This window comes from Danio rerio, chromosome 10 (assembly GCF_052040795.2).
Source record: "Danio rerio strain M-AB ecotype USA chromosome 10, GRCz13ab, whole genome shotgun sequence".
In the NCBI taxonomy this organism is placed as follows: Eukaryota; Metazoa; Chordata; class Actinopteri; order Cypriniformes; family Danionidae; genus Danio; species Danio rerio.
The window spans coordinates 9,496,928-9,523,781 of NC_141030.1; the positions used below are offsets into that span (position 1 = coordinate 9,496,928).

At 36.1% G+C, this 26,854-nt stretch overlaps 2 protein-coding genes across 5 annotated transcripts in view; one reads left to right on the forward strand and one right to left on the reverse strand.

Annotated features, from left to right (window-relative positions):
- Positions 1-26,854, reverse strand: part of tctn1 (tectonic family member 1) — an 845,382-nt gene that overhangs the window by 763,985 nt on the left and 54,543 nt on the right. The gene's annotated exons all lie outside the window — the stretch shown is intronic.
- rasgef1bb (RasGEF domain family, member 1Bb) lies at positions 1,687-26,798 on the forward strand. Of its 4 annotated transcripts, none has more exons than XM_087269310.1 (14): positions 1,687-1,986; positions 7,104-7,293; positions 7,402-9,422; positions 11,193-11,413; positions 11,751-11,972; positions 15,804-15,878; positions 15,995-16,087; positions 16,682-16,784; positions 16,902-16,981; positions 19,508-19,603; positions 19,692-19,787; positions 19,882-20,005; positions 23,537-23,609; positions 26,369-26,798. In XM_087269310.1, exons 3-14 carry the CDS (start codon positions 9,410-9,412, stop codon positions 26,388-26,390), a joined length of 1,218 nt encoding a protein of 405 aa, XP_087125436.1. In that variant the 5' UTR covers positions 1,687-1,986; positions 7,104-7,293; positions 7,402-9,409; the 3' UTR covers positions 26,391-26,798.

Below are 26,854 nucleotides of genomic sequence, written 5' to 3' on the forward strand. Positions count from 1 at the left end.
GGTTTATGGATTTTACACAAAAAATAGATTTTATAAAAGTGAGTTGCTAACAAATGATTAAATGACACTAGGAAGGATTTCAGGAACAATAAACATCAATAAACACATAAATATCTTTCAAATAAAGATTGAAAGAATTGTCTGAAGTTTACAGCCATGGAATCAGATTTGACATTATTTACTTTGTTAAAGCACATTGCTATCCTTAATTAATCTATACAAGTTAATCTACAGGGAGAAAAATGTTTGATCCTGGTCTAAGATGATATTGGAATGCTAATTTGAGAAAACTATCATGACCGGAGATACCCAAAGTAGGTGGGCCAAAGTTGGCCTGTTGTAACCTTTGATTTGGCCCACCATGCCATCTGAGAGGAGAAGTGAGTATGATGGAGAGGGTTGGGGTCAATGCCTTTAACACAGAAATAGTAATTTCCAATTTAATTTATCCTTTTTTGTTTGTTTTATTGCTACTTCAATAAATCAAACGTTAATTACATAGCACCTTATTACAGAAGGCTGCCCAAAGTGCTTTGCAGTCTTAAAAACAAACATTTAAACATTAAAACAAATAAAATTATGAGAACACAAATGTTCATTAAACAATTAAATGATTATTGAATTAAAAGTATTGTTCAAATTAATGTTGTAAATGAATCTGATTTTTAAAAAATGCAAATACTGTCACTCGACAGATAGAGGTCTAGAAGCAAATCAAGGCAAAAACTAGGCATGAGCTGGTATAAGATTCTAACGGTATGATAACCTTGGATACAAATATAAATATACTTTTCCTAACCGCAGTTTACCTTGAAAACCGTTATCATGCCATGCCTGACAAAAACTAGGGTAATTCTGTTATAAATTAGATTTTGTTTTTATTGTAAGAAGGTTATTATAAAATGAAAAAAAAAACTATTAGTTAAAATAAAGCAATATTTATATTCTAGTTCTATATTAGAAATTTACCCATGTCCACTATATTTACCTTTGGCTCACAACAAGCCTCTATCAAGTTTGGTTTTTTGCCCTTTATGAGAAAAAGTTTGTGCACCTCCTGATCATGACTAACAAGTCGTGAGAAATTAATAATCTTTTGTTAGCAAAGGTATTTCATGCCAAAATAAAAAGCCCCAAAGCCAACGAACAAACTGGGAATAATTTAATAATTTCATCATAATATCTTGAGTAGCCTACTGATTGTGTATGTTGTATAGCTTTTCATTGGCACTTACCTTGATATTTTTTTCTAACAAGCTGTCCTCTGGTCTTATGACAGCAGATTTAAATTTAAACAATTCAAAGTCTCAAGAAATGAAAATTTGTTTTTGAAAGCAAATTGTGTAATCGAAATTACCCTCGATATCACATTTTATCCCTTGGCTTATGTCATATTATTATATTTTCCACTGTATATAGTTTGTAGTCATTCACAGAGCTGAAATGAACTAACGCTGCTGTGTATTCTTAAACAAAAACAAATGAAGGGTGTGTACGGACAGCCTCAGCAAACTTGAACCTTCAAAACAACCGTCTGTTTGTGTTTGTCAGCGGTTTGCGCGCGTCTTGGGGGAGTTGATGGACAGCGCTCTGGCCAATAAGATCACTCGGAGATTTCAATTTGTTGCTTCTAACCTCTGATTGGTTAGTCCTGCGTAGTGGGCGAAACCGCATTTTCCGGTTTTCCTTCTTTAATGCTTTCGGTGTTACAGGAATGCGATATTAGTTTCTCATGTTCACGATCTGGATTATTACACACACAATGGAGACCGTCGGTCATCACAAAGTATCCGCTTGCGCTACAACAACAATGAATTGATTATTTGTGTCGCACGCAGAAAGAAAAGATAAGAAGACTATCAGCGACCTTTCATTGTAAGAAAGCAACTTGATCTGTGCTGCGCACGCGATTTGGACGCTTTTTGCTGGACTTCCTTGGATATCCATATCTCAGCTTTCTTTTAAACTCACTGTTTTGATCGCGTGGTAAGTTTACAGCAAGCTTTAAATCACTGTATTTCACAAAAAGTTTATATATGACCGTGTCAGTTAAATATTCGTGCATAACAGCTGTTGTGGATAGTTTATGAATGTGTTATTATGCAGTCAAAACAACACAGGTTCTAAAAGTCTTCATTCAAATTGCTTAAAAGACATTTATACTAAGTATGTATTCATATTTAATTGAACGACTACTTCATAACAGTTGTTCAGGTGTTAGAAGGTTTTATTCTTTTATATTCAGGCTGTTTTGTCTGTCTAAACTTGTTTTCGTTTCGCTTGTGTTGCTCATACATGTGTAAGAGTGATTTCACATTGACCATCTGTGATTTTCAGTCTGGTCTGATGAGTCAGTAGTAGTTAGTGAAGGGTAGATTCGTGTAATTACACTGACTTCACCGTCTGTTTACCATCTCCTCACTCATGTTTTCATGAACTAAGGCTATTTTGTGTATTTGTTCTGTAAACTCTCCCGTTTCTTCAGTTATTTCTCACTTAATGTGAGCTGAGAAGTTTGCAGTCACGTTGTTTACGATGCCTCTCTAGAGACGTGTCAACGTGTAAAACAGTAATGTATCCCAACATACTATCCAAAGGTTCCTTACTGTTATCATCGATGAACTTTTAACACACAACATCTTTATCTTATGACATGTTCTCTATAATGGAAAAGGATCCTTGTAGATTTTTTAATATGCTCTTTAATATGCTCTTATTATTATTATTATTATTATTATTATTATTATTATTATTATAATTAAAAGTATGGGGAACCAAAACATGCTTTTCTAAGGCATTACTTTTTTCTATTACCTTTTTTTGTTCTTCCTGGCATCTTTGTTAAAATAAAAGTTAACAAAATGACATTTTATAGTGTTTCTCTAAAGAAAAATTAGTTTTTGTTAGTGTTTAACATTAATCAAATCAAATGATACTAAAGAACCATTATTTTAGATTAAAAAGGAACATTTTCTTAAAAAAATAAAGTTACTTCTCGACATTGCTTGTTTTCTAATTTACATCAAGATCAATAGAGCACTATTACTGGCATTTATGAGTCTATGAGGAACCTTTAATATCAATTGCACAAAAGGTCCATCATAGCGTAAAAATATTTTTTATATATATATAAATAAATAAATATTTTTTACCCTAGTAAATAATAATAATATCACTTCATTCTTCTCCAAGGAAACCAAAATGGCTTTTCTATAACACTTCTTCCATAAAACCACTGGAGCTTTCATTTTTAACAGCGTGTAGTATATTATTTTAAAAGAAATAATAATTTTGAATGTTACTGTCTTCCTCAGTCAGCATTCACTTTCATTTAATCTTTTTTCCACACAATGAAAGTGAACTAAGGTTGTCATTCTAGCTGACTTCTCTTTTAATGTAACACAAAGTGACATGAGGATGAGTAAACGATGACAGGGTTATAATTTCTGGCTGAACTGTTCCTTTAATGGATGATGAATAAGCAACAAGGAAAAGCGAGAGATTTGTTCAACAGGGCAGATTCACACGTAAAGTGGTTGGTCAGTGAGTCACTGTTGTCATAGAAACGTTGTTGCCAGTCAAATGAGGTGTTTTTTTGTGCTTTTAGAATTTGGACCATTTACTTTGAATTAATAATAAGTCAGAGCGTTTTACTTATGTTTGAGGTGATTTAAATGAACATTTCCTCCTTTATTTTTAAATGTGTGATTCATTGTAAATGTAGAACTCTGTAAAGGAGATCAGTGGTTCAAGAAAAGACTCCTGCCATTAAACCTGCTTGACCACAGGACTCTTTCTAATCCAATAACAGTGTTTAGAGTTAAGAGTACACCTAGTATGCAGGGGATTTAGAGATTGTAGAGCAGGGAATTTTACTTTTTATGCTACCTTTCACTTTGGCTGGTATATTGTGCTATATTGTGTCAATACAACTTTAACCAAGTGAGAATATTTGTGCCTCGAAATCATCATGAAACCAAAACTGACAGTTTGCTGCATTCATTTTAAAGGATTTATGCATGCACGTTACTTTTTCTTTCATAACTTTTCTGATGAGAAGTTTTATGGCATGAGAGCTGGACAACCTGTCATCGCGGCAAAAGTAAATAACAATCCAATGAATGAATGAACGACATCACGTCATTTTTTTAGTCAGAGAAACTGCTTCAGGCTGATATACCTCATAAAATGAAAGAAATTAGTATCATCATAACCTAAAACATAAAATGGGTTAATGGGATTTAGTTAAACTAGTCAGCAGCATTATCTAGCTGACTGTTTTTGAGCATAGTTTATAATTAGTTAAAAAACAAAAACATATTCCGGGAAAACAGAGTAAATGAATTTATCACTGTTCACTTGTTTAATTGTAATTATTTTAAACAGACAATTATATGTTTCAATTGAAAAGTTTTTTTTAAAATATCATATTTTGCTGTATTTAAATAGCTGTATTTCCTAGTAACATGTAAGAAATGTGATACAGGTACTTTTTTTTATTTGACAACAGTCCAAATGTTTTGTACATGTGCTTGCTTGATCTAGGTCCATTACATAAGTTACTTTTGAATAGTCAAAGCATGTTGTAGATAATGATAAAAATCTGGGGTATTTTCCAGGATGCTAGGACTGCAACAATATGGAAATTTTGGCAATAACTGATAACTTTACATCTTTAAAACTGAAAACCGATATAGTCCAATAAATATACTGATGTAAATTTCTCAAAGGTGATTACAAATATAAAAAGACCTTTAAACACAACTGATAACTGCTCTTTTTTAAAACCTAAAACATGAAAGCTACTAGTAAACATATTGCTTTTTATGATATTTTGTTTACTGAAATCTCATCTTTACTAGCAAACACTCTTCTAATGTATGTGTATTCTGTTGCTTTAAATGTACAGTAAAGTGCTTTAAAATGCTTATTTTTATTCAATGTTTGACATAATCTCAACTGGAACACGAAGAGAGGGTTCCCCATAAAAAAAAAACAGCTGATAACAGCTGTTTTGCTTTATCACTGCTCTGCCAGTGAAATTGATTAATGTCAAGCACATCAAATGTGAAGTGTTATGAAGGGGGCAGGAAGTATGAGGTGACATGAAAAAAAATTGTTGATCCATTTAGGTGGAATTTTGTCACTGTTTTGGAGCACACTAGCTTATAGATATCCTAAAAACTAACAATTTTTATTTTAACATCTTTTTCAGGTCAATAATTTAACAAGGACATTAAAATAAACATATCGGCTGATCCTGATTTAGCAGACAATATTTAGTGAAATGTGCATCCTTATGAGATATACAGTAGTGTTTTTTTTTTCTTTCTGTTTGTGGTGGCGGAAATGTTTACATGACAAGTCATTTTAAGAATTTTTAAATTCTGTTGTTGCTTCTAAACACAATTTCTTGTCAAATCGAATGAATTAGAGATAGGACTAGCACTAATCGATGACAATTTTCATATTTATAGTTGACACTTAACAATCTACTCAATATCGGGTTAAAAAGACATTGAGATAATCACTCTGTGATAACAACAGCTGTTTGCATGACTTCTAGCAGCTTCTCAGTGAATATCACATATAATAACATGTTTTTTTCTCCGATCTTGCTTTATAAATTCAGGTAAATATTTGAAATAAATCCTCTTGTGAGATAATTCTGTATTCGTGTGACTATTATTCACACTGAATCAATAAAAGCAGATAAATCTTCTGTTTATAATGCAACGCTAAGTGGATTCTCTGGGTTTCTTCTTTATGGATGTTTGACAATTCCATGTGAGATTGCCCTCTAGCCTTCTGAAGACATTTACTAGTTATCACTGAACAAACATGTGTTTGACAATTGTAGCTTTTGCTCAATCACATTTGTGATTTCATTTTGATTAATCACCCAGCTCTAAAGCCGAGTTCAGACTGCATGATTTTCAAACTAGTCGTGTCACAGATGTGTTCACACTGCATGACTATCTGGGCTAGCGTTTCGTCGCTGCTTTGTTTACACTGCAAGATGGTTCGGCGACATAAACATTCACATTGCATGACTTTACTATAGGGAGAATCGCCGACAACTTCGTCCAAACTACGTCTCACAGCCAAAAACATGTAGTATATCTTTTGTTATTAACTACATAATGAGAAAGAAGCCTTTAAAGGGGTTGAACATGTACATGTTTGCTCACCTGGGTTTAAAGGGAATTAGCCATTTCCCCTCAACGTTGATAATAAACTAATTTCTTTCTGTATGAAATGTCAAACAGACACGGGTGCTCCTGAGTCCTGTCAAACCTCCACTAGTTTTTCCTCCATTTCGTGGGTCCAAATAAACCGAAAAAGAGTGCTTTTAACTTCTCCCCCAGCCTCCCGCTGGCCTGCAGCAGGTATACACACACGCACACACAAGTGAAAGCTGCTCTCTCATTGGCTGTAGGCGATCGCTGATGTTAATTTCAGTCAAAACTCAATTCACACTGCATGATTTGAATAGCCGACAGCTCCAGATATTTAGCATGCCAAATATCTCACAGGCATCGGCGACTCATCGGCGATTCTCTCAGATCGCGTCTTTGATCGTTCATACTGTGTGATTGTCACTCACGTGCACGAGCACAGATTTGCCTGTGATTTCAGGCATTTGTCTGCGATTTCTCAAAACCTGTCGGCGAGCCAAAATCGGGGCTAAAATCACGCAATCTGAACTAGGCATGAGGCCCTGATATACTTCAAGCTATGTTGTATTTTTCATCGTTCAGGTGTAAAAAGAAGATTACAATATCTAAGCAGCATTGTTCTATTAACAATCAGGGTTTACATCAAAATAAGCCACAAGTAAATGACAATGCTAAAAAACAAGAGTTTAAAATACTTGAAAACAAACTTTATTTTGGCCTGATTTAGTTTGAAATTACATCACTAAGTTTGTTCTTCAATATTTCTGGAAGAATGTAAGGGCTTTCAAACACCACATTAGCAAAATACAGACTGCGTGCATGTGTCCGCATTCATCTGGTGGTGGGTGTTCATTTCACACCTTATTTCGCAGAGATGCTGCCATGCATCTTTCATACCTAATGACTAATGTTTTTTGTCCTCAGGTCCAACATGCCACAAACAACTCCATATTCAAGCAAATTCAATCCAAGTGCTTACAGCAGCAGCCACAGTCACCGGCAGCCCGTGGAGGAGAACTATGGGGGTTTGCACTATCGTGATAATAAGCTTGTTTCTGGCTCTCTGGAAGCCCTCATACAGCTCTTGGTCCCTACAGTAGACTATTACCCTGACGTAAGTATACAGCCTTTATGCTTCCCTGCGATAATTACTATAATCTCTGGCTGGACAGTAAATGTCAAAACTTGACTGACGCTTGAGATCATCTTGTCCTTTTCACAGAGATCCTACATTTTCACTTTCCTGCTAAGCTCTCGCCTCTTTCTGAACCCATTTGAGCTCATGTCTCGGGTTTGTTACCTCGGTGTGGACCATCACAGGGTTGGAGACCCACAAATGGATAAGGTTTGTGCTTAAAAGTGGGCCATATGACATCATAATAGTATCTTTCCTGGAATGGAACAAAGAATGTATTTTATAAGCATGTGGTAATGTCTGTGTTTGGATCCAGCGAATTAAATAAGCGTCACAAATAAAAGGTGCTCGATGGATGCAGACGGAAAGATAAGATTATTCATAACAAATTAATAAGTCTGGCATCAGCGCAAAAACAGCTTTTGCGTTATGTAACACTTTAACAAAATGATTCGAGGGAATCGTCATATATCATTGATATGATTGTTTTCACATTTAAACCATGACAGAAATATGAGATATACACCCCTATGATAGAGTTGATTCATGGTTTGTCACTGTTAATATGCCAAATTTCCAACAAACAGAAGTGAAACAACACATCTTAAAACTAAATTACTCCCATTAGCATGTAGGCAACATTTCCTAGTTTTCAAATTAATATAACATTAATGTTAATGTAACATTCGTCAGTGGCTTCCTCATGATATGAGGTCAGCTAGACGTTGACATATTATTGATAACATTATTAAATTGTATGCATTATTTGAAAGAGCTAGTGTATTATTTTTCCATATACAGAGTGTCTGTGGGGTCTTTAAATGTCTTAAATTTCAAAAAACAAATTTTAGGCCTTAAAAAGTCCTAAATACACTGAAATATTGTGTTTTAGGTCTTAAATCTAATTAATTTTCCTATGTGCATGTAAACCTAAACCCAAATAGACTAACACCTACCCAATCACTAACAAAATATTTTAATAAAAGTTTAAGAAACGTTTTTTATTAACTCTATTTACTTATTAATATGGTTTAAATTGGCCTTTAAAAATATTTGCCGTTTTGCCTTCATCATGGTCTTAAAAAGGCCTCAAGTCTTAAATGTGACTTGATGAAACCTGTAGAAACCCTGTATTAGTTGTCTCTTTTTTTCTATTCATTGAACAATTACAATAGCCAGTTCAGTTGATTCCAAGAAGTCATATTTTAAAATTGATATTTCAGAATTATTAACTGCTGCATCTTGTGCACACTATGAAAAGTAAAATTGGGGTTTGTGCTTGTGTTAAAAGAAAAGGGTACCATTTTAGAATAAGTCCATTATTTAATGATAATGTATTTAATAACATTAACTTAGTATGAATAACCTTGTAAAGCATTTATTAATCCTTGTTCAACATTAACTAATACAATAATAAAATCCAAAGTCTTGCTTATTAACATTATGCACTGTAAGTTAACATGAACTAACGTTATTGAACTTAACATTAACGAAGAGATATAAATACTGTAATAAATGTATTATTAATAATAATAATTCCTTACATTTACATTGAGCTTTTCTAGAGACTCAAAGCTCTTTACACAATGGGGGGAAACTCCTCACCCACCACTAGTGTGCTGCATGACGGCAGCCATATTGCACTAGACCGCACATCACACATCAGCTGATTGGTGAAGAGGAGACAGAATGATGAAGCCAGTTATGATATGGGAATGGTTAGGAGGCCATAATGGACAAAGGCCAGGGGGCAAATTGGGTCAGGATGCCAGGGGTTAAACCCCTAATATTTTTCAAAGGACATTCTGCAATTTTTAATGAACACAGAGAGTCAGGACCTTGGTTTAATGTCTTATCTGAAAGACTGCACACACTGAGCAGTATAGAGTCCCCATCAATATACTGGGGTGTTAGGATCCACACAAACCGCAGGTTGAGCGTCCCCTGCTGGCTTCACTAACACCACTTCCGGCAGTAACCAAGCTTTCCCATGTGGTCTCCCATCCAGGTACTGACCGGGAGCAGCCCTATTAGTAATCGTTTGTTCATGTTAGTAAATACATTAACTAACATTATCTAATAAACCATTTTTTCAATGTGTTACCAAGGTAATTGTGATTAAATAAGTTTGATAGAAGCAAGATACTGATGGTACATTTGTTTGAAATAAAAAAATAGCTCAGTATCTAAATTATTAATAATAATTGTGCGTCTGTTATAGTTTTGCTTTTTAATGTTTAAATATGCTGTATCTTGAATCTGTTGTTGGCTAATAAAACAATGCATTATCGTTCAAGAGTTCACACTTAGCTGATGATTGATAATAAAGCTAGTTTGGCGTGCTGTCCTGGGAGAGAGCCCTGAGCTTATAAGATCCTCGAGCCCTGGGCTCCCTCCCGTTGCAAGGCGAGAGGGAAGTTTGAGCTCAGGTAGATCTCGATGACTCCCCCTCTTGCTTATTGTAGCTAAGTGTCAGATATGGATGCTGAAAGGTGTACTCAGAGTTTAGCTAAAGTATTTGGATTAATTGTTTAGAGTGCTTGTTTTTGAACTGTGAGAGGAAACCGGAGGAACCGGGGAAAACCCACGCGACCACTGGGAGAACGAGCAAACTCCGCACAGAAATGCTGTCTGGTTTGGAAAGGAATTAAACCAGGGGCATTCTTGCTGTGAGGCAACAGCGCTAATCGCTGGCCACCGTGACGCCCGTTTGAAAGGAGGGAAAGTAGGGTGGAGTGGGAGGGTTTCTTTAAGACGAAGATATTGAGATGAGAAAAGTCTTGTTATTTATAGTGAGTTAAGGATCGTCTGATAGGATAATCAGTCGTTAGCTAAAGTTGGAACAGCTGTGAACAATCATAAGCGCGTGATCCTCTCGAAATTTGTTTATAAATAAACTTCACTTTTTGTACATAAAATGCCCCCCAAATTTTGGTGTCATAAATAAAGAGCCAAATTGCATAAAAAGATTTGTTTTTATAAAGTGTTATGCAATTGCCCTATTAGTAACGACAGTATCACATTTCTCTCATAACAGTAATTTTTCACGTTTGTTCAACTTTCAAATACGATCTTTCCAACATGACTTGAACATGACTCAAGCTGAATCTTGCGGGCCAGATTTGCCCAGCCCTGCTTGTAAACATTAAGCTCAGTGTCTACCAATTGAATTGACTCATTTCTACCCTTTCACATTATATACCATCATGTCGTCCCACATTAAAGTGACTTACACACCTCCACATGTGTTTTCTTAAAATAAACTCCGCTGCATGATGACAGATGGCAATAAGTAAAGTTTCATTTCGAGAGGATCATGTTTATGATTGCTTGCGGCCGGTCCCGCATTATAGAATTTATGATTCAACTATCAGACGATTCCTAAGCCGCTAAAAGCTCCCTAAGTTCCATATCACAGCCATCTTTGTTTTAAAGAATCCCCCCTTCCACCCCTGCTCCTCCTCCATCACTAGATGGGTGGCACGGTGGCCCAGTGGTTAGCACTGTTGCCTCGCAGCAAGAACATCACTGGTTCTAGTCCTTACCAAGCCAGTCAATGTTTTTGTGCGGAGTTTATACATTCTCCCTGTGCTCATGTGGGTTTCCCCTCGGGTACCCGGTTTCCTCCCAACATCCAAAAACATGCAACTTAAGTTATTGACTAATCCAAATCGGCACCATAGACATGCTCCTAGTAAGCAGTTATATCTTAAGGGCTAGTCATTAGCTACTACAGCAGGAGAGTTCTCGAGATCAACCTGAGCTCAAACTCCCCTCTCGACTTGCAACCGGGAGGGAGCCCCGGGCTCGAGGATCTTATGAGCTCAGGGCTCTCTCCCAGGACAGCATGCCAAACAAGCTTTATAATCAATCATCAGCTAAGTGTAAATTCTTGAAAGTATTTTATAGCTATTATCAGCTGACCGTACATGATTCACTAATTGTCCTGCTTACTCAACAGAAAAGAATACGGGATATCGCACCGAAAATCGTGCAGCTGCTAACAGAATGGACAGAGACCTTTCCGTACGATTTCAGGGACGAGCGGATGATGCGCAGCCTCAAAGAAATGACCCATCGCCTTGCCTTCGGTGATGAGGTCAGCAGATATGATGTCGCCCTTATAATCTAGCCATAATATTATGACTGCATCATGTTATTGTTTGTCTTTCTTATTACAATCATGAATAATGGCATATGACTAATTTTAAATTACCAGACAATGACATGACATGGGTTTGGAGGCAAATGCTTTTGCATCATATCAGATTTGCATGTAAGCCTTTTGGCTCCAAACGTCTTTGACGTATTTTCCTTTTTGCACAAGCTGGGATATCAACAACACAGCTTGCGGTTACCAAATGTTATTTTTGGCCACAGATGTTAGCGGATATTATAATGCTGACACTGGAAACACTCTTGTTTTTTTTGACCAGCTTTCACGGAGGGCCATGCAGCGACTCATTCAGCGGCTCTTACGCAAGCTGACCACCCTCGGACAGTACGAAGAGTCTCTGGCCACAACCAGCGCCGCTGCCGCCATTGACCGACCGGTCGCCCTGAAGTCAAAGCAGCAGTTAGTGCGCAGAGATGACTGCGTTTTAAACCTGTGCGACGACCCTTTCATTTTCGCCCAGCAGCTGACACATATTGAGATGGTGAGTGAGGACAAACTTCATTTTGATTGGCTGTCAGTGCTAGGGGGAACAACACTGATGAAAACGTTAACTGTATATACAGTTGAAGTCAGAATTATTACCCCCCTGTTTATTTTTTTTACCCAATTTCTGTTTAACGGAGAGATTTTTTTAACACATTTTTTAACATAATAGTTTTAATAACTAATTGATCGATGAAAAGTTTATGATAAACCGCTGAGTTTTACTCAACTGTAGAGGCAGAGTTGCCATCAGAGTCAAATTTTCATACAAAACCTGCATTGAGCTGACTTTATGGCTAACAGCTGAATATAAAGACAGAATGAGCCGCTGGTCGAGAGCCTCTATGACTGGATTCACCTCTCCCCCGTGCTACAGTGTGTGTGTGCGCGCGCAGTGACAGCTCGCGCGCTCGTCATAATCAATATGAATATTCCGATCAAACTGAACACATCTTACATCAATAACATGACAAGCAACGCTTTGATAATAACAAATAATCAGATTACAAACAACTGTTATGTTTACACATGTTGTAAAATGTGCGGGTCCAGCTGCAGTTTGGGGTGTGTGTGTGAAGCGAAGAGGGAGAGAGAAAGGAGGAGCGGTTTTTGGGCAATGAGACTATTTTAGGTGACTGATATGTTGTACCACACGGAAAGTAATAAATATTTTGGACCAAGTTACATGTATCCTCGTTCATTCACCGGCTGCAACTAAAAGAGAAGGCAATTCACCACAAAACTAATACTATTTGGCCCTGGAGTAATAAGTGAATCTCCCCTGCTATCTCTACACAACAAAAAGACGGAGCAGGAAAGGTTTACACATGTAATATTTTCCCTGAGGCGATTTAAAGCAAAATACACAATGACACTCAATCAAACACATCTACAATGATAAGGAACGTGGTTACTTACTGACTTATTAATGTACAGCAATACCACATGAATAAATGACTGACTTTGAAGGAATAAACAGTGTGGGAGAGATCCATTATAGTGCACTGGGCAAGTCTGAACAAGTTCCGCCCACGCGAGCGTGGCACGCAGGTCTGTACAATTACGTAATTTATCGGCTTGAAGATATCGGCCTAATTTAGACATCGCATCGATAACGATAATCTTAAAAATAGCGTTTATCGGCCGATAACGATATGGCCGCCGATATATCGTGCATCCCTACTAATTACCCTAACCTGCCTAGTTAACCTTATAAACATAGTTACGCTTTTAAATGTCACTTTAAGCTGTATAGAAGTGTCTTGAAATATAGCTAGTCAAATATTATTTACTGTTATCATGGCAAAGATAAATCTGTTATTAGAAATGATTTATTAAAACTATTATATTTAGATATGTGTAGAAAAATCTTCTCTCAGTTAAACAGAAATTGGGGGAAAAATAAAAAAGGGGGCTAATAATTCAGGGGGGCTAATAATCCTTACTTCAACTGTATATTCATCAGTTTCTTCTCAGTGTCAGTATAGGCCTCGCACTCTGACTTAGTTTTTTTTTTTTTTTTTTTTTTGGTGAAAACAGAAAAAAATCTGACAATAGTATGTTAAAAACGTATTAACTCACTGTTGACATTAGGGCTGTGCAATATTGGAAAATCTGACATCGCAATATTTTGTTTTGCTGTGATATTTATTTCAATATAAATATTATTTCACCCGATGATTTAAATAGCTGTATTTAGGAAGATTTCATTAATTTAGATTGACTGAGGTGATCAAGTATTTTTCTATGCAGTGCCTCTGCAGAAAAAATAATAAATTACAAGCAAATATAAATATGACAGCAAAAACAAAAAATAAATAATCAGTGCTTTATGGTTTTCTGTGGAGTCAAATCATATTCAAATACAGAAATTAAAAAAATCTTACATAAAACAAAATGGTTATTATTGTAGAAATAATTTAAGAATTTCATTTGATTCTGCAATGTGGCTGTTGCGAATACATAGATTACGATATAAATGCTTAAACGATATATTGTTCAGCTCTAGTTAACATCTTGTTTGTGGAACTGTTTTATAAACCAGTGCTCGACCGATATTGGATGTTTACCATTGCCACTAATGCCATTTAGATTGTACTAGTCAATAATCAATTAAAGGGATAGTTCACCCTCAGGTTGTTTCAAACCCATGCAAATGTCTTCTGTTGAAAACAAAGGAAGATATCTGGAAGAATGTTAGTAGCCAGAATGTTAGTGCCATAGTTATGATAAATACTATGAGAGTGGCGAGACCTGTTCGGTTACTGGCATACTTATAAATATCTTCCTTTTTGTTTGGCAGAACAAAGACATTTCTACATGTTTAAGACAACCTCAGAATATACATTTTTTGCTTGAGCTGTGCCTTTAACTAATAGATAACACTGGCCCTTGAAAACAACAACCAAAATAACAATGCTGAATCATAATAATATTAACTTAAATTAATATATAATATATAATATTAATCTAATAAACGTTAATAATAATATTAATATGTAAAGTAACTAAAACTAGTTAGTTCTCACACCAAATGCATCATAGTGACCAGCTGGATCTAAATTAGTTTTTAGGAGTTGCCACATTAAACTTTTGGGTCCAGCATGTGTGTGTGCTGTAAAAGTTTTAACAGCTTTAGTGCTCACTTAGCCTTTATGACAAAAATCAAGTCAATAACCTGCTATTCAAACTTTCATTATCAGCTCTGATTAGTCAGCTAAAATTAGTCAGCATCACTCTTGTGATTGGACTTACATACTTATATTTGCGAAAACAGCCCTCCTGTGTATATTACGTAATTAAACCCATACCAAAATGTTTTTTGCTTTCATTCATTATTTTTCAAGTTTGTTTGTTTGTTTTTGTTAGATTTTTTTCCAAAGATGATTGACAAATAGAGCTGTGAACCTACACTAGTCTCACGGTTCGGTTCGGTTACGATTATCATGCCATCGATTCGGTTCAATTCGATATCACGGTGCATTGATGGTGCTTTGATATTTTCTTCACAGCAGCAGCTCTTGTATTAAAATGTATGAATATATTTATATTTATATAGGCTATTATTTGTAATACAATTGTGTCATTTAATACAAACAGTCAGATATATAAACTGTAACTTTTTAAAAAACGAGCATTTAGCAAATAATATAAACAAATATAATTATCCAGCTCAATTTCTGATCCTTGTCTAGTTCTATTACACCTCTTTGATTGGTTACACCCTTACCAAAAACGGTTGCGATTGGCTCTTGCACGCTGCGCTCTTCAGATGAATGATAAGCGGCAGGCGGCAGCGGCGATCTCACAGCTGATCTATGATAGACACGATGGAGAAAACTCTGCAGACACGCGCTCGTTTCTGTATCCAAAAGTAACGCTGTAAAACAGCAGAGAGGAAAAGAAAAGTCACGCCAGCAGGTCAAATGGGCCACTGTGTGTGTGAGAGAAAGAGAGAGGGACAGAGGCAGAGCAAAAGCGAGCGAGAGAGAGAGAGAGCGAGAGAGAGAGAGATGGGGTAGGCTACTTTCATTCTCAAACACACACAGTGAAATTGTGCACAGTTCATGAGTATTAAGTAGTTAAAGCGTTGTAAATACTCGCGATCGTCTTCCTCGCGACAGAGCGCGTATGAGGTAAATGACGTCAGTAATAACCGGTTATGATTATTACTGAACCGATACCGAATTGTCCGCGTCTGCATCGCGGTGCATTGAAGAAACGATTAATTTTGACACCCCTATTGACAAACTAGTATCACACTATTAATCATATTAGCAAGTTATGTACAATTTGCATTCAGCCCTAAAGCTGCTGTCATGTTTTCCAGGAGCGCCTCAGCTACATTGGCCCTGAAGAGTTCGTTCGAGCTTTTGCCCAGAAAAGACCCTCAGATAACCATAAGGTAAGCAGTCATACACCTCTATTTAAAGATTACACAAGTACACTGTAAATAGAATGGACACAGACCGGAAGTTAGTCAGACTATTTCAGTGACAATTGAACTTTTTTCTTCTTCAGAGTTTCTTCAGTAAAAGAAAAGCAAGCAACCTGGAGGCTTATGTCGAATGGTTCAACAGACTGAGCTACCTGACAGCCACAGAAATTTGCATGGTGAGCACACCTTTCATCTATTTTGGGTGCAAACCCAAATAGTGCCTGCAGGCATAAATCTTATCTTTTGTTATTGTCGTCAAAGGCTGTGCAACCACTCTGTCACATACATAATGCTTAATTTACAATGTAAAATCTGCATCCTGAAGCGAAACCCGTTGAAGGAAGAGTTCACTTGAAAAAAAAAAGGTTTTTTTTTTTTCAACTAGAGCCCTAAGAAACCAGTGGATTTATGATTTAAAGTTTAGTCATTTAGAGCAATTGTTTACGTAAAATAACAAAATAAGATTCTTTGATTCTATGAATTTTTTGACAAAATTGTTTTAATGATTATAAGGGTATGATTTCAGCATTTGATGGAATACCCCTGATGAAAGCATTTATGTTGACCAGTGCGCGTTTTCTAATATAAAAAGATACTAAATGAACTTTATACAATAAAAAAAATATATTAACATTTTATTTAAATCCATGCTTAATAAATCAAGATGAACTAAGAGTTTTTTCAGTGGTCTCTTAATATTTTCCATAGCTACAGTTGTGTTTGATCTTCAATCATTGACACTGTTCTGCCCTCTGCTGGTTTGTCTTCAGCCGGTGAAAAAGAAACACAGGGCAAGAGTGCTGGAGTTCTTCATAGATGTGGCACAGGAATGCTTCAACATCGGCAACTTCAACTCATTAATGGCTATCATTAGTGAGTACATGAAGAATTATAATGTTATGATGACTTATTTCACAAAAATGATGTTAGCTTTTTAAAATTAAATGTTAGTGTTATATAATACTAATACACGATCATTATTTCACTTAGCTGGAATGAACATGAATCCAGTATCCAGACTGAAGAAAACCTGGGGCAAAGTCAACACAGACAAGTTTGACATCCTGGTGGTAAGAAAGCTTTTACAAGAAAGACGGAAAGATACGTTATGGGGTCAAACCCTCTCGGACCATCTAATTTAAATGGGTCATATTAAGCTTTTTTCTCTTTCTTTAGTGTGTGATGTTGCTGTTTGTAAATGAAAAAGTCTGCAAAGTTACAAAGAACAAATCCACTTATTTTCCATATTCTATGTCAGTATTACTATTTCTATTTACATCATCACTAGCACTGAGATAACAGTAAAATAATTAATGATGCCTACATTAGTAATAAAAATCCCATTTTGTAAGCAACTGCATCCTTCAAATAAAGATTGTTGCAATTAAATCGTTGTACAGCAATAGGTGGAATCTGCCATCCATTTAAATTGTATTTGTTACTGAATAATTTAATAGATTTTCCTGAAATGCTGATTAATCCAGTCTTGAAACATATGTAGATTTTGTGAGCTTTTGAATCATTATTTTAAACAGAGATGGCTTGCATGCAGGGGTTTTGTTTGATGTTCCCAGAGTAGTCACAGGCTGCAAAGGTTCCGCCCTCTTCTAAAAAGCGGGTGGGGTGCAGCAGCTCATCTGCATTTAAAGAGACCTTAGAAAATAATGTTTTTGCTTTAGACCCAAAATGCCTACAGGATTTAAAACAATAGTAATTTATAGTAAACAATACAGTATTTTAAACCACACTAAAGTGTATTATAATGTATATATAATAGTATTTACTATTATTATAGGAATTTACTACTATAGTTTATTTACTACTATCATTATAATTTACTATTTATAATATTAAAGGGCTATGAAACCCCCTCGTTTCAGCAGGGTGTTTTCACACCTCTACTTTGGAAAAAGTCAGAAAAGTGGGCGTGTCCAGCTTTGTTTAGGGGGGAGTGTCGGAGGAAGTAAAGAGGTATGGTGTGGGAGTGTCTATTTGGGCGCGCTGACTTTCCGAGTCAAAACACACACCCACACAGGGGACAAAGTGACGGTGTTTACATGAACATCTGTAGTCGAATTATTTGCCAAATTATTAAATGGTGGACTTTAACTGCAGTTTGGCTCTTTCATTCAGGGAATTCATTCATGTCCCTCGCGACAAAGGAAATATTTGATTCGAGGAACTGCTCTAAGCGTGTATTTTTCATGCAATGTTTGATACCGCACGGCGAATGAGAGAAAAAAAAACTCTGCATTTCCCGGAAACTTAGATGCACTCGGCAGGTAGCATCAGAAAGCCGCGCGTGTTATTCCGGTCACTAAATGCGGCGAAAGTCCTATACGAGGTTAAAGTTTGGTTGTGGTGCTAACATGTTTGTACTCGGTGCAATAATTAACTTAGTTCGATACGAACAAACTGAATAAACAAAGAGCACTGGTCGCTCACTTACCAAATCTGTAGAGACAGGACAATCACCAGCAACTAGAGCCGTGTCTTTATTAAGAGGAGACTAAAGGGAATCCGGATCTCAGCATTTGCAGATGAGAACAGCTCTCAGGTAAACAATATTCCTCCTTAGACACGTAAGTTATTGTTGTCGAGCTTCGCGTACACTGTTAATCCACTCGTGACTCCAGATGAGCTCTCACAAAGAGAAAATGAAAACAAAACTTAACAGCAGCAAACTATAAAAGCAACACTTCACGCTTGTTTTGCCAAAACGTGGCGTCTCTGCCGTTTAAACACTGTGACAGTAATGAATATTAATGAAGTTGCACAATGGAGCGCGCTGATTGGTTTGAACCAAGCCTTACTCATGCATTAATGCATCACACTGTAAGACGTAATAAGACACACTCTGGCACAGACGTCCAGTTTGCACGCTGGAATACAACGCTATTATGTCATGACCGTGACGCAGCTTCAAAAATTTGTTTCAAACCGGAAGTCCAAATTTGCTTGAAATAACGCAAAAACAACCAATTTACACTTTTTTGTGAAATATAGGTGTCCTAATAGTGTTTTTAGCAGTGTGGGACACATATACGACTGTCAACAGCTCAAAAAATGTGTTTTGGTGTTTCGTGACCCTTTAACACTGTCTTGCTAATACTAATTAGTACTATTTACTAATAACTGATAAAGTGTAATACTTTAGTTTTCACTACAGTAAACAGTGGTGTATTGTAGTATAATTTGTATGCTAACCCAAACAGTGTTGAGTCATTTGCTTTTATTGCTAGTTGTATTAGCATAGCAACAATACATTTACCTCAATAGATTTAGTCAAGTACGTACTGTAGTGTGGTTTTATAACCCTAGCACTTTGTTACTATAGTATTTTTTTTTTCATGTGAATGGGCATTTACAACATCCCTGACATTTCAAGCAGAATATTTAAAAACACATTCTGGAGACCCCTGAGAGATTAGAGGCATAATAGGACCCCTTTAATGTAATAGCAGGTGACAACGTTTGTAACTTGAATGTGCAAGGATTTCTATACTTTGTTTTAACTTTAAAAAATAGTGTATAAATGCTTTCAAACTGTACAGATTTTGTGTATCTTTATTGTTGATTTATTTCTTTTATCGTAGCACCAAATGGACCCATCTAGCAACTTCTACAGCTACCGCACAGCCCTGCGTGGAGCAACTCAGAGGTCTAGTACAGCACACACAAGCCAAGAAATGGTAACTTTGAGAAAAAATGTTTCAGTTTTTAACTCAAACTATTACATTTGAATAGCATTTTTAATTAGTATTCAATCTTGTCTTTCAGATTGTTATCCCATTCTTCAGCTTGTTCATTAAAGATATCTACTTCCTTAATGAAGGTTGTGCTAATAGATTATCTAACGGCCACATCAATTTTGAGGTAAGGTGGAACACGATTTTTCATAATGCTAAACTAGTTGTTGCTACTTTCTTCAATGATAATAATAATACTCATTTTCAAACTTTTACTGTAGAAATTTTGGGAGCTGGCCAAGCAAGTGAGCGAGTTTCTGTCGTGGAGGCAGGTGATCTGTCCTTTCGAGAGAGACAGAAAAACATTGCAGTATCTCATCAGCGCACCAGTGTTCAGTGAAGATGGTAAGCACTCGCTTTTTTACTAATTTCAATGTTTTCACCTGGAATTAACATGAATTCAGCAGCATCTGCTGTGAAAACTTGTGTTTGGATTTAATTGAGATCTTTTCGTCTTTCTTCACCATACACTATGTTGCTTTTGCAGCCGCTCAATGTGTGACAAAGTAGTACTAAGAAGTGGACACACTCCAATAAAGTTACTTATGAGTGCAACCAAATGAGTGCATTGGATGTAGATGACAAATTTGAATTTTATTGTAAATCTGAGTTTATTGGTGCACTTTCTTATTACATATCTGTCAAATGTTCTGTCAGTGTCCGTATCTGAAGAGTGTACCTATAGATACCTATACATATAGATATATCTATAGATGGTCTTTTGTGGCATTTGAATGCAATGAACCTCATGAAAAAAAGCAATTTAAAAGATTTGGAAGGGATTTTCTGTCAATTATGAATTACACTTTAAAAATTAAAACCAAATTAGCAATTTCGTTATAGAAGCTGCGCACAAAATATCTGCCGAAATTGAAAATTAAATGATTTTTGTTTTAACGTTTTACTCTGACAATACATCATTACTGTCAAGTTTTAGTTTATAAGTCAACATTTTATCTTCACTGCATTTATGAGGCAAGATTGATTAAAACAAAAAAGAAAACAAAAAAACATTTTGCAAAGCATATTATTACTGCTCACACCGTAGTAGACAAATGCAAATGTACAGTTTAGTCTTCTTTTTTTTTTTTTTTTGACTTAAACTTTATTGTGTTTTTAATAAACATGGTTATCAACAATGGTAATAAACAGAATTTCTCAACATTGACTTGGTTCAATGTGTATAGCATAGTTGATAACAATATGAAACAAAAATAAAAAATTACAAATTATATATGTACACAAGCAAACACATATATTTATGAATATATACATGTATGCATACAGAAACCTGTAAAAAAAATATGAGGAAAAAAAAAACTATTTACAGAATGTCAGAGAAGTATATAAATGAATAAAGTTTCTACTAAGATTATTGTAAAACATTAAACAGAAAAAAAAGATAGTTTGTTGTCTATCCTGAGACATTTTAATTGTTTCTCCTATGTTGTTGAATTAAATCACTTACATAATCAAATTGTGATGTATTTGGTTCCAATGTTTAGTCTTCTTTTAAATATCACTTTTATTTTTGATTTGATTTTCAAAGTCAACCTGTAAACAAAGCTTATGTTAATCATCAATTATGGGAGGGGCTAATGTATGCAGAAAAAAGTCATACCATAAGGGGAGATGAAAAGGTCTGTAATACTATGGGGAAACCCTTAACGCTAATTTGGTCACACAAAGCACGTCTTAGCCAATCAAATAGCTGCTTTTAGGGCATACTCACACTGTGCTTTCCGAACCGTGCCCAGGCCCGTCTCCCGGATCGTTTGAGAAGTGTGAGTGCTCTGAATCTGGCTTAGGCACGGTTCACTTGGCCAGCTGGAAAAGGGGTGCCAGAGCCTGGTTCACTTGGGCTTTGGCGCGCTACGCTTGTAGTGTGAGTGCAAAGTATGCCTGAGCCCGAAACTGAAGACGAGACGTGACTTTTAGGGGACTGTTTCATATGCATTTATTAATCATTCTTACTGTTCAATAAACGCAAACTGCCGTAGAATATTAAAGACGCAAACCCCTCACTGCACCTTCAGCAAACCTCCTAATTCCTGCAGCACGAGGACTTCATGATTGTAAATGAGCAACAAAAGTGGCTGATCTGTTCGGCGAAATGAATGTGTCACTGCATCCCAAACGACTAAAATTATATAACTAAAGTAAATCTCCACTGTGCTTAGCGACTGAACAGTGCATCATCGATGGTGTAAGCATGCCCAAGCTTGAATCTAATGTAATGTGTAATCATAATGCTTTTTAGGCTAAAGGTTTCAGACTTGCCTTCAGTAGTGTTTGGTTATGCTCAGTAAAGCAGCAGAATTTCACCAACTTGCAAAAGTATCAAACAAAGATGACTTCATTATGCTTTTGTAGATAAACTTGTGGCTATCACAATCTCTGACATTACATTGGGTCAAAAATGTTTACATTTTTAGTATTTTGTGACAACCACTTGATGTGATTTGAGAAAAATGCATTCCGATGTTAGGCGTAAACCAGGCTTTAGAGAACTAGATGATAAAAAGAGACCAATCATAAAGATGAACAATATCTAAATTGAGAGTTCAAATACTCTAGGAGTCTGTTCTTCGTACCTCGCTTAAATGATCTAAGATGATTTGCCTTATCCTGGATCAGTTCATCCTGATAACTGATCTCTGGCTAATTTGGTTCTTCAAACAAGTTCACAAATCAGATTAAAATGTCTGGATAAACTGATCTGAGATCGCTGCGTGTGTTGGGAAGAATAGATCTATCGATCCTCAAAATCATGACCAGCAATGTAAAGATTGGCTGACGGCACAGCTGCATAATGACATCATCTTATTAATATTTAATTATCCATGTGAGCAAAATCACATCAAATTAGCAGCAAACGGTTTGTTAAATATAACACACAATAACTTTTCACGTTTGTTGTGGGCTGCAGGCTTTACACTTTCATGTGTCAAAAGTATTCATTATGTATTTCAATGCATATCAATGTAAATTTAGTTCTACATTTAGAGAAGATTTACTCTATTAAAGTAGCCTATATAGGCCTACTCAAGTTTTTTTAATCGGTGTTTGGAATAACTGTATAAATAAATTTTGCTTCAAAAAAGCATTTTTATAATGGTAAAGGTGTCTGCAACTTTTGTGAAGTATCAAATCACTGCTAGTATTAGCGGTCAAAACACGTGCATGACTGCATAAATTATCCATTTTTAAAAAAGTTGAATATTGTGCATGTATGCGTTTGTAACTAAAAAGTTAATATTGATAAATGTTCTCTTTGAACCACCAGGTGGCAATCTTTGTACTTTATTTTGGAGTGCAGAGTGCATACGTTTCATTGTATTTTTTTTTTTACTTTATGTTTACTATTTTGCCAAGTGTATATAACTACTGTAAGAAAATATTAGCATTTGGTACATACTTTCAGTATTATCTTTGCTTGAAATGACCCTTTCTAATCCTGTTTATATAAATGAGCCTGCTCCCGACCAGGTTTAAGCTACCAGAACTGTTGCTATGACAACAAATCTAAAATGAATTTTGAAGAACTAAACAATTCTGGATCATGTCAAATCGTCAATATACAAATCCAGCTAACTGAATAATCCAACTACGAAGAACAGACCCCAGGTATTGACCAGTATTGTTTTTAGAATTAGAACATTCGATGTTTGCTAATATTTAAAAAATAAATTCAAATGTAGTGTTTCAGACATGTGACAGCACTAAACCGGTATGCAAACAAATCTACGAAAGGCATCTAATCATAATTCAGATGGAAGATAAAACGGATGCCAACAACTACTTTTTCAAAAATGTCTGCAAAGTCGTTTTGGATGAATTAATTGAACTTGTGGAAATATTTTTTTTTCATTACAGAGCTTCAGCTAGCATCATATGAGAGTGAAGGCCCTGAAAACAACTTGGAGAGAGACACTCGCCGTTCCCTCAGGTCTGAACTCTTCTCTGAAAACCCTTGTTTTTTTGTCTCATTTCTACTTACAGTTTGAACTAGTATAGCCTGATCAGGCTTATGTTTCCACTGCTTACACTTGGTAGAATCACAGAAAGTTGCTATCAACATCATTCTTGCTCATAAAGGAAGAAAGGTGTGCTAGTTTTTCACATAGCATGTCACACTCAAGTTCATTATTTTCAAGTAGAGAGAGGAAATGGCACCCCTTTCACTTTCCACAGGTTTAAGGCTCATGCACACAAATGTTTTTAGAGAAATTTTAAGGCATTCAATCCCAAGTGATGGTCACTGGCGATGAGCAGAGTGAATGTGCAAAATCACTCCCTGAAGTTGGATGGTGCTTAATGAAAAACAGAAATGCCACAAGGTGGCGCTGTGTTACTGTATGTTTCTGACACTCACAGCATCAGATCTTATTTCATTTGCAGTTCCTCTCCATAACAACTTTCTCATGACAACATTTTTTTCGTTGCTGTCGAACATCATATTAAAAATGACACTTTTACATCTGGTGGTTTGCATGTTGGTGTGCACACTCAAACTGGCGCCCTCTGTTTAGTCATGAGCTAAAATCGTTGCCGTGTACACAGGCCTTAAGACTCTACATGCGAATAAACAACAATAGAGTACACACCGCTGATTCTCATTATGCTTTTTTATTAGCTAAAGGCTAATTTATACTTCTGCGTCAAGCGCAGACGTTTGCTACGGTGCAGCCTATGCATGGATGCATAGCCGTGGCTGTTGGCGTAACTGATGCGCACCTCTCAAAAATGTGACTACACATCACAACAACGCGTAGCGCAAGCTCTATGATTGGTCGGCTTGCACGTCTGCCGATTCCTGAATCAAAACAATCCAGTTTGAGCCACTTGTACATTCAGGAAGCGTTCAGAAAAAAACAAAACACCAACGAAGAAACTCAACACAGAGGAACATACTTACCTAACTGCCAAGTAGCGTTTTGGAAGTGTTATTGCAGAGCGACAGAAACAGCGCATAGAAATATGAATGCACAGCTACGCACGTTGCATGCACCGTGGGTCACGCCGATCACTTGATGCAGAAGTATAAACCAGGCTTAAGGGGTAGAATTGAGATTGGGCCCTTAAATAAAATAGAAAATACGAAAATTATTCAGAAAATAAAATCATTGTTGTTATTGACACCAGTGGCTATTATGTGAACTGCACTGATGAACTGTGTACAGAAGTATTAGTTTACATCCAGGGGTGCATTTCCAAAACAACAACAACATAACTCGTGGCTGAACTATCATAGTATGATGCATAAGTTGGGAAAAGAACAATGTAGTGACGAGTATTTCCCATAACCATAATTTCTCTGTCGCAGATCCACCGTTTGAACCACATTAGTTTTAACGTAAAATGTCTATAATGGCATTCTAAACCGGGTGGAGTAACTACTTTAGAGAAATACCCCATCATTTTTTGGGCAAATTATATTTTTTTACACGCACACGCATAAAAAAAAATAACATTAGTTAATTTTGGTAAAAACATGCACTCGTTTACCATATTAATTGAACTATTTGCTATGTAAATGACACATAGGACCTATATATGTTTCCTTTACAAATATTATTGAGAATATTCCATACAAAATCACTACGCTAACACGCATTCTGATCTCCTAGCCTATATAAATCATATAAAGTATGTATATATATATATATATATATATATATATATATATATATATATATATATACATATATATATATATTTTTTTTTTATTTTATTTTATTTTTTTTATTGCTTTTACAATTTGACACATTCAAACCACTGCAGAAATGTTCCATATATGTCTTATAGGCCTACAATACAGATGCATTTCTTAATAAATAACCTACTATAAATTAAACCACTAACATGTGCTATATATGTTTGTTTTCACAAGCTTTGGAGACGTAACGTGAATTCCGCTTTTAAATAATAGGTCCCCTAAAGCAGGTCGCACACCAGAAGCGCCGCGACACGGCGCGCACATGACAGTTTAAAGTATCACACACCAGACGCGCACATTCACATGATATTTAACATGAAACTAATCAGATGGCGCTCTGTGGCGCGGCTGAAAAATGAACTGCGTCCTAAGCCATGGCCGGGTGCAGCCGACAGCCGCCGACTTACGGTGCCGGTGTGAGTATGCTGATAGAAACCTATGTTTAGAATTCTAAAATGCGTGGCGCCGAGCGGCGCTTCTGGTGTGCGACCTGCTTAAAGCTTTCGTCATGAGCCATGGCTGTGTTCAAAATGTCATAAATGTTTTCAAAGTGCACTACAAACAATGGATTTGGGAAATGCCAGATCAACAAACTATATTTGTAACAACAGAACTTGCGACTTTAGTTAGCTAATGGTGGTTTTAGGAAAGGCACCCCAGATGTCAGAACAGCGGTTTAAAAAGCATCTGATCTCAGTGATTTGGATATGTTTGCACAAGCTCTGCAATGGCAAGCTTTATGCGAACAGATGAGCTCTAATTATAAAGTGTATTTAAGACCATAAACTATATAGATCTGCTGATGTATTTGAGACTACCGTCTGAATTTGCCACTTTTCATTGATTTTTACATCACAATTACAGTACTATAGGCTTTTTCCTAAACATTATAAGCAAGCTCACATGAAGCCCCTTTAAAAAAAAAGTGACCTTTTTGTAGTCTATATAAATGCTCAGTACTGAATATCATCTGTTTCTCTTTTCTGCAGGTCATCTCTCAGTCGAATGTGAAAGGTGAACTTTGGGATTGTGTCCTGAAACTAGGACTGATGGCACTGAAGACTTTGAAGGACTTTTATTATCATTACACTAGTTTTTTTTTCCCTCTGTGCTGAAATTGAGGCTGGATTCTCATCGTGACAGTAACAATATGCTAACAGAATCATATTCATCTCATTTACCTCACGTACCTTCATGAAATGTGTTATAATCATGCTATATAGATCTTCTGGGTGAATTGAGAGCATGTCGCTGGCTGACCTGTTCTATTATTGCATCATGTTTTGTTTTTGCTTTTGGTAAGTGGTGATAGTTTGTGTACTGAACATATTTGTTACAATATTAAGAGATATTTTTATGTGTGTTATAGTTTTTGTGTGACCTGTGTACATGTTTCCCGGTAAAGTATCTCTGAAATAAGCAGTTCGTTGAGTTGTGTTTTTCATACATGTTATTATTTCTAATTCATTCACTTG

Coding starts and splice junctions, on each gene's coding strand:
- rasgef1bb (XM_087269309.1), top strand. CDS start 8,568: ATGAAAAGTAAAATTGGGGTTTGTGCTTGTGTTAAAAGAAAAGGGTAC. Junction 19,604..19,691: donor CACACACAAGCCAAGAAATG/GTAACTTTGAGA, acceptor CTTGTCTTTCAG/ATTGTTATCCCATTCTTCAG. Junction 20,006..23,536: donor ACCAGTGTTCAGTGAAGATG/GTAAGCACTCGC, acceptor TTTTCATTACAG/AGCTTCAGCTAGCATCATAT.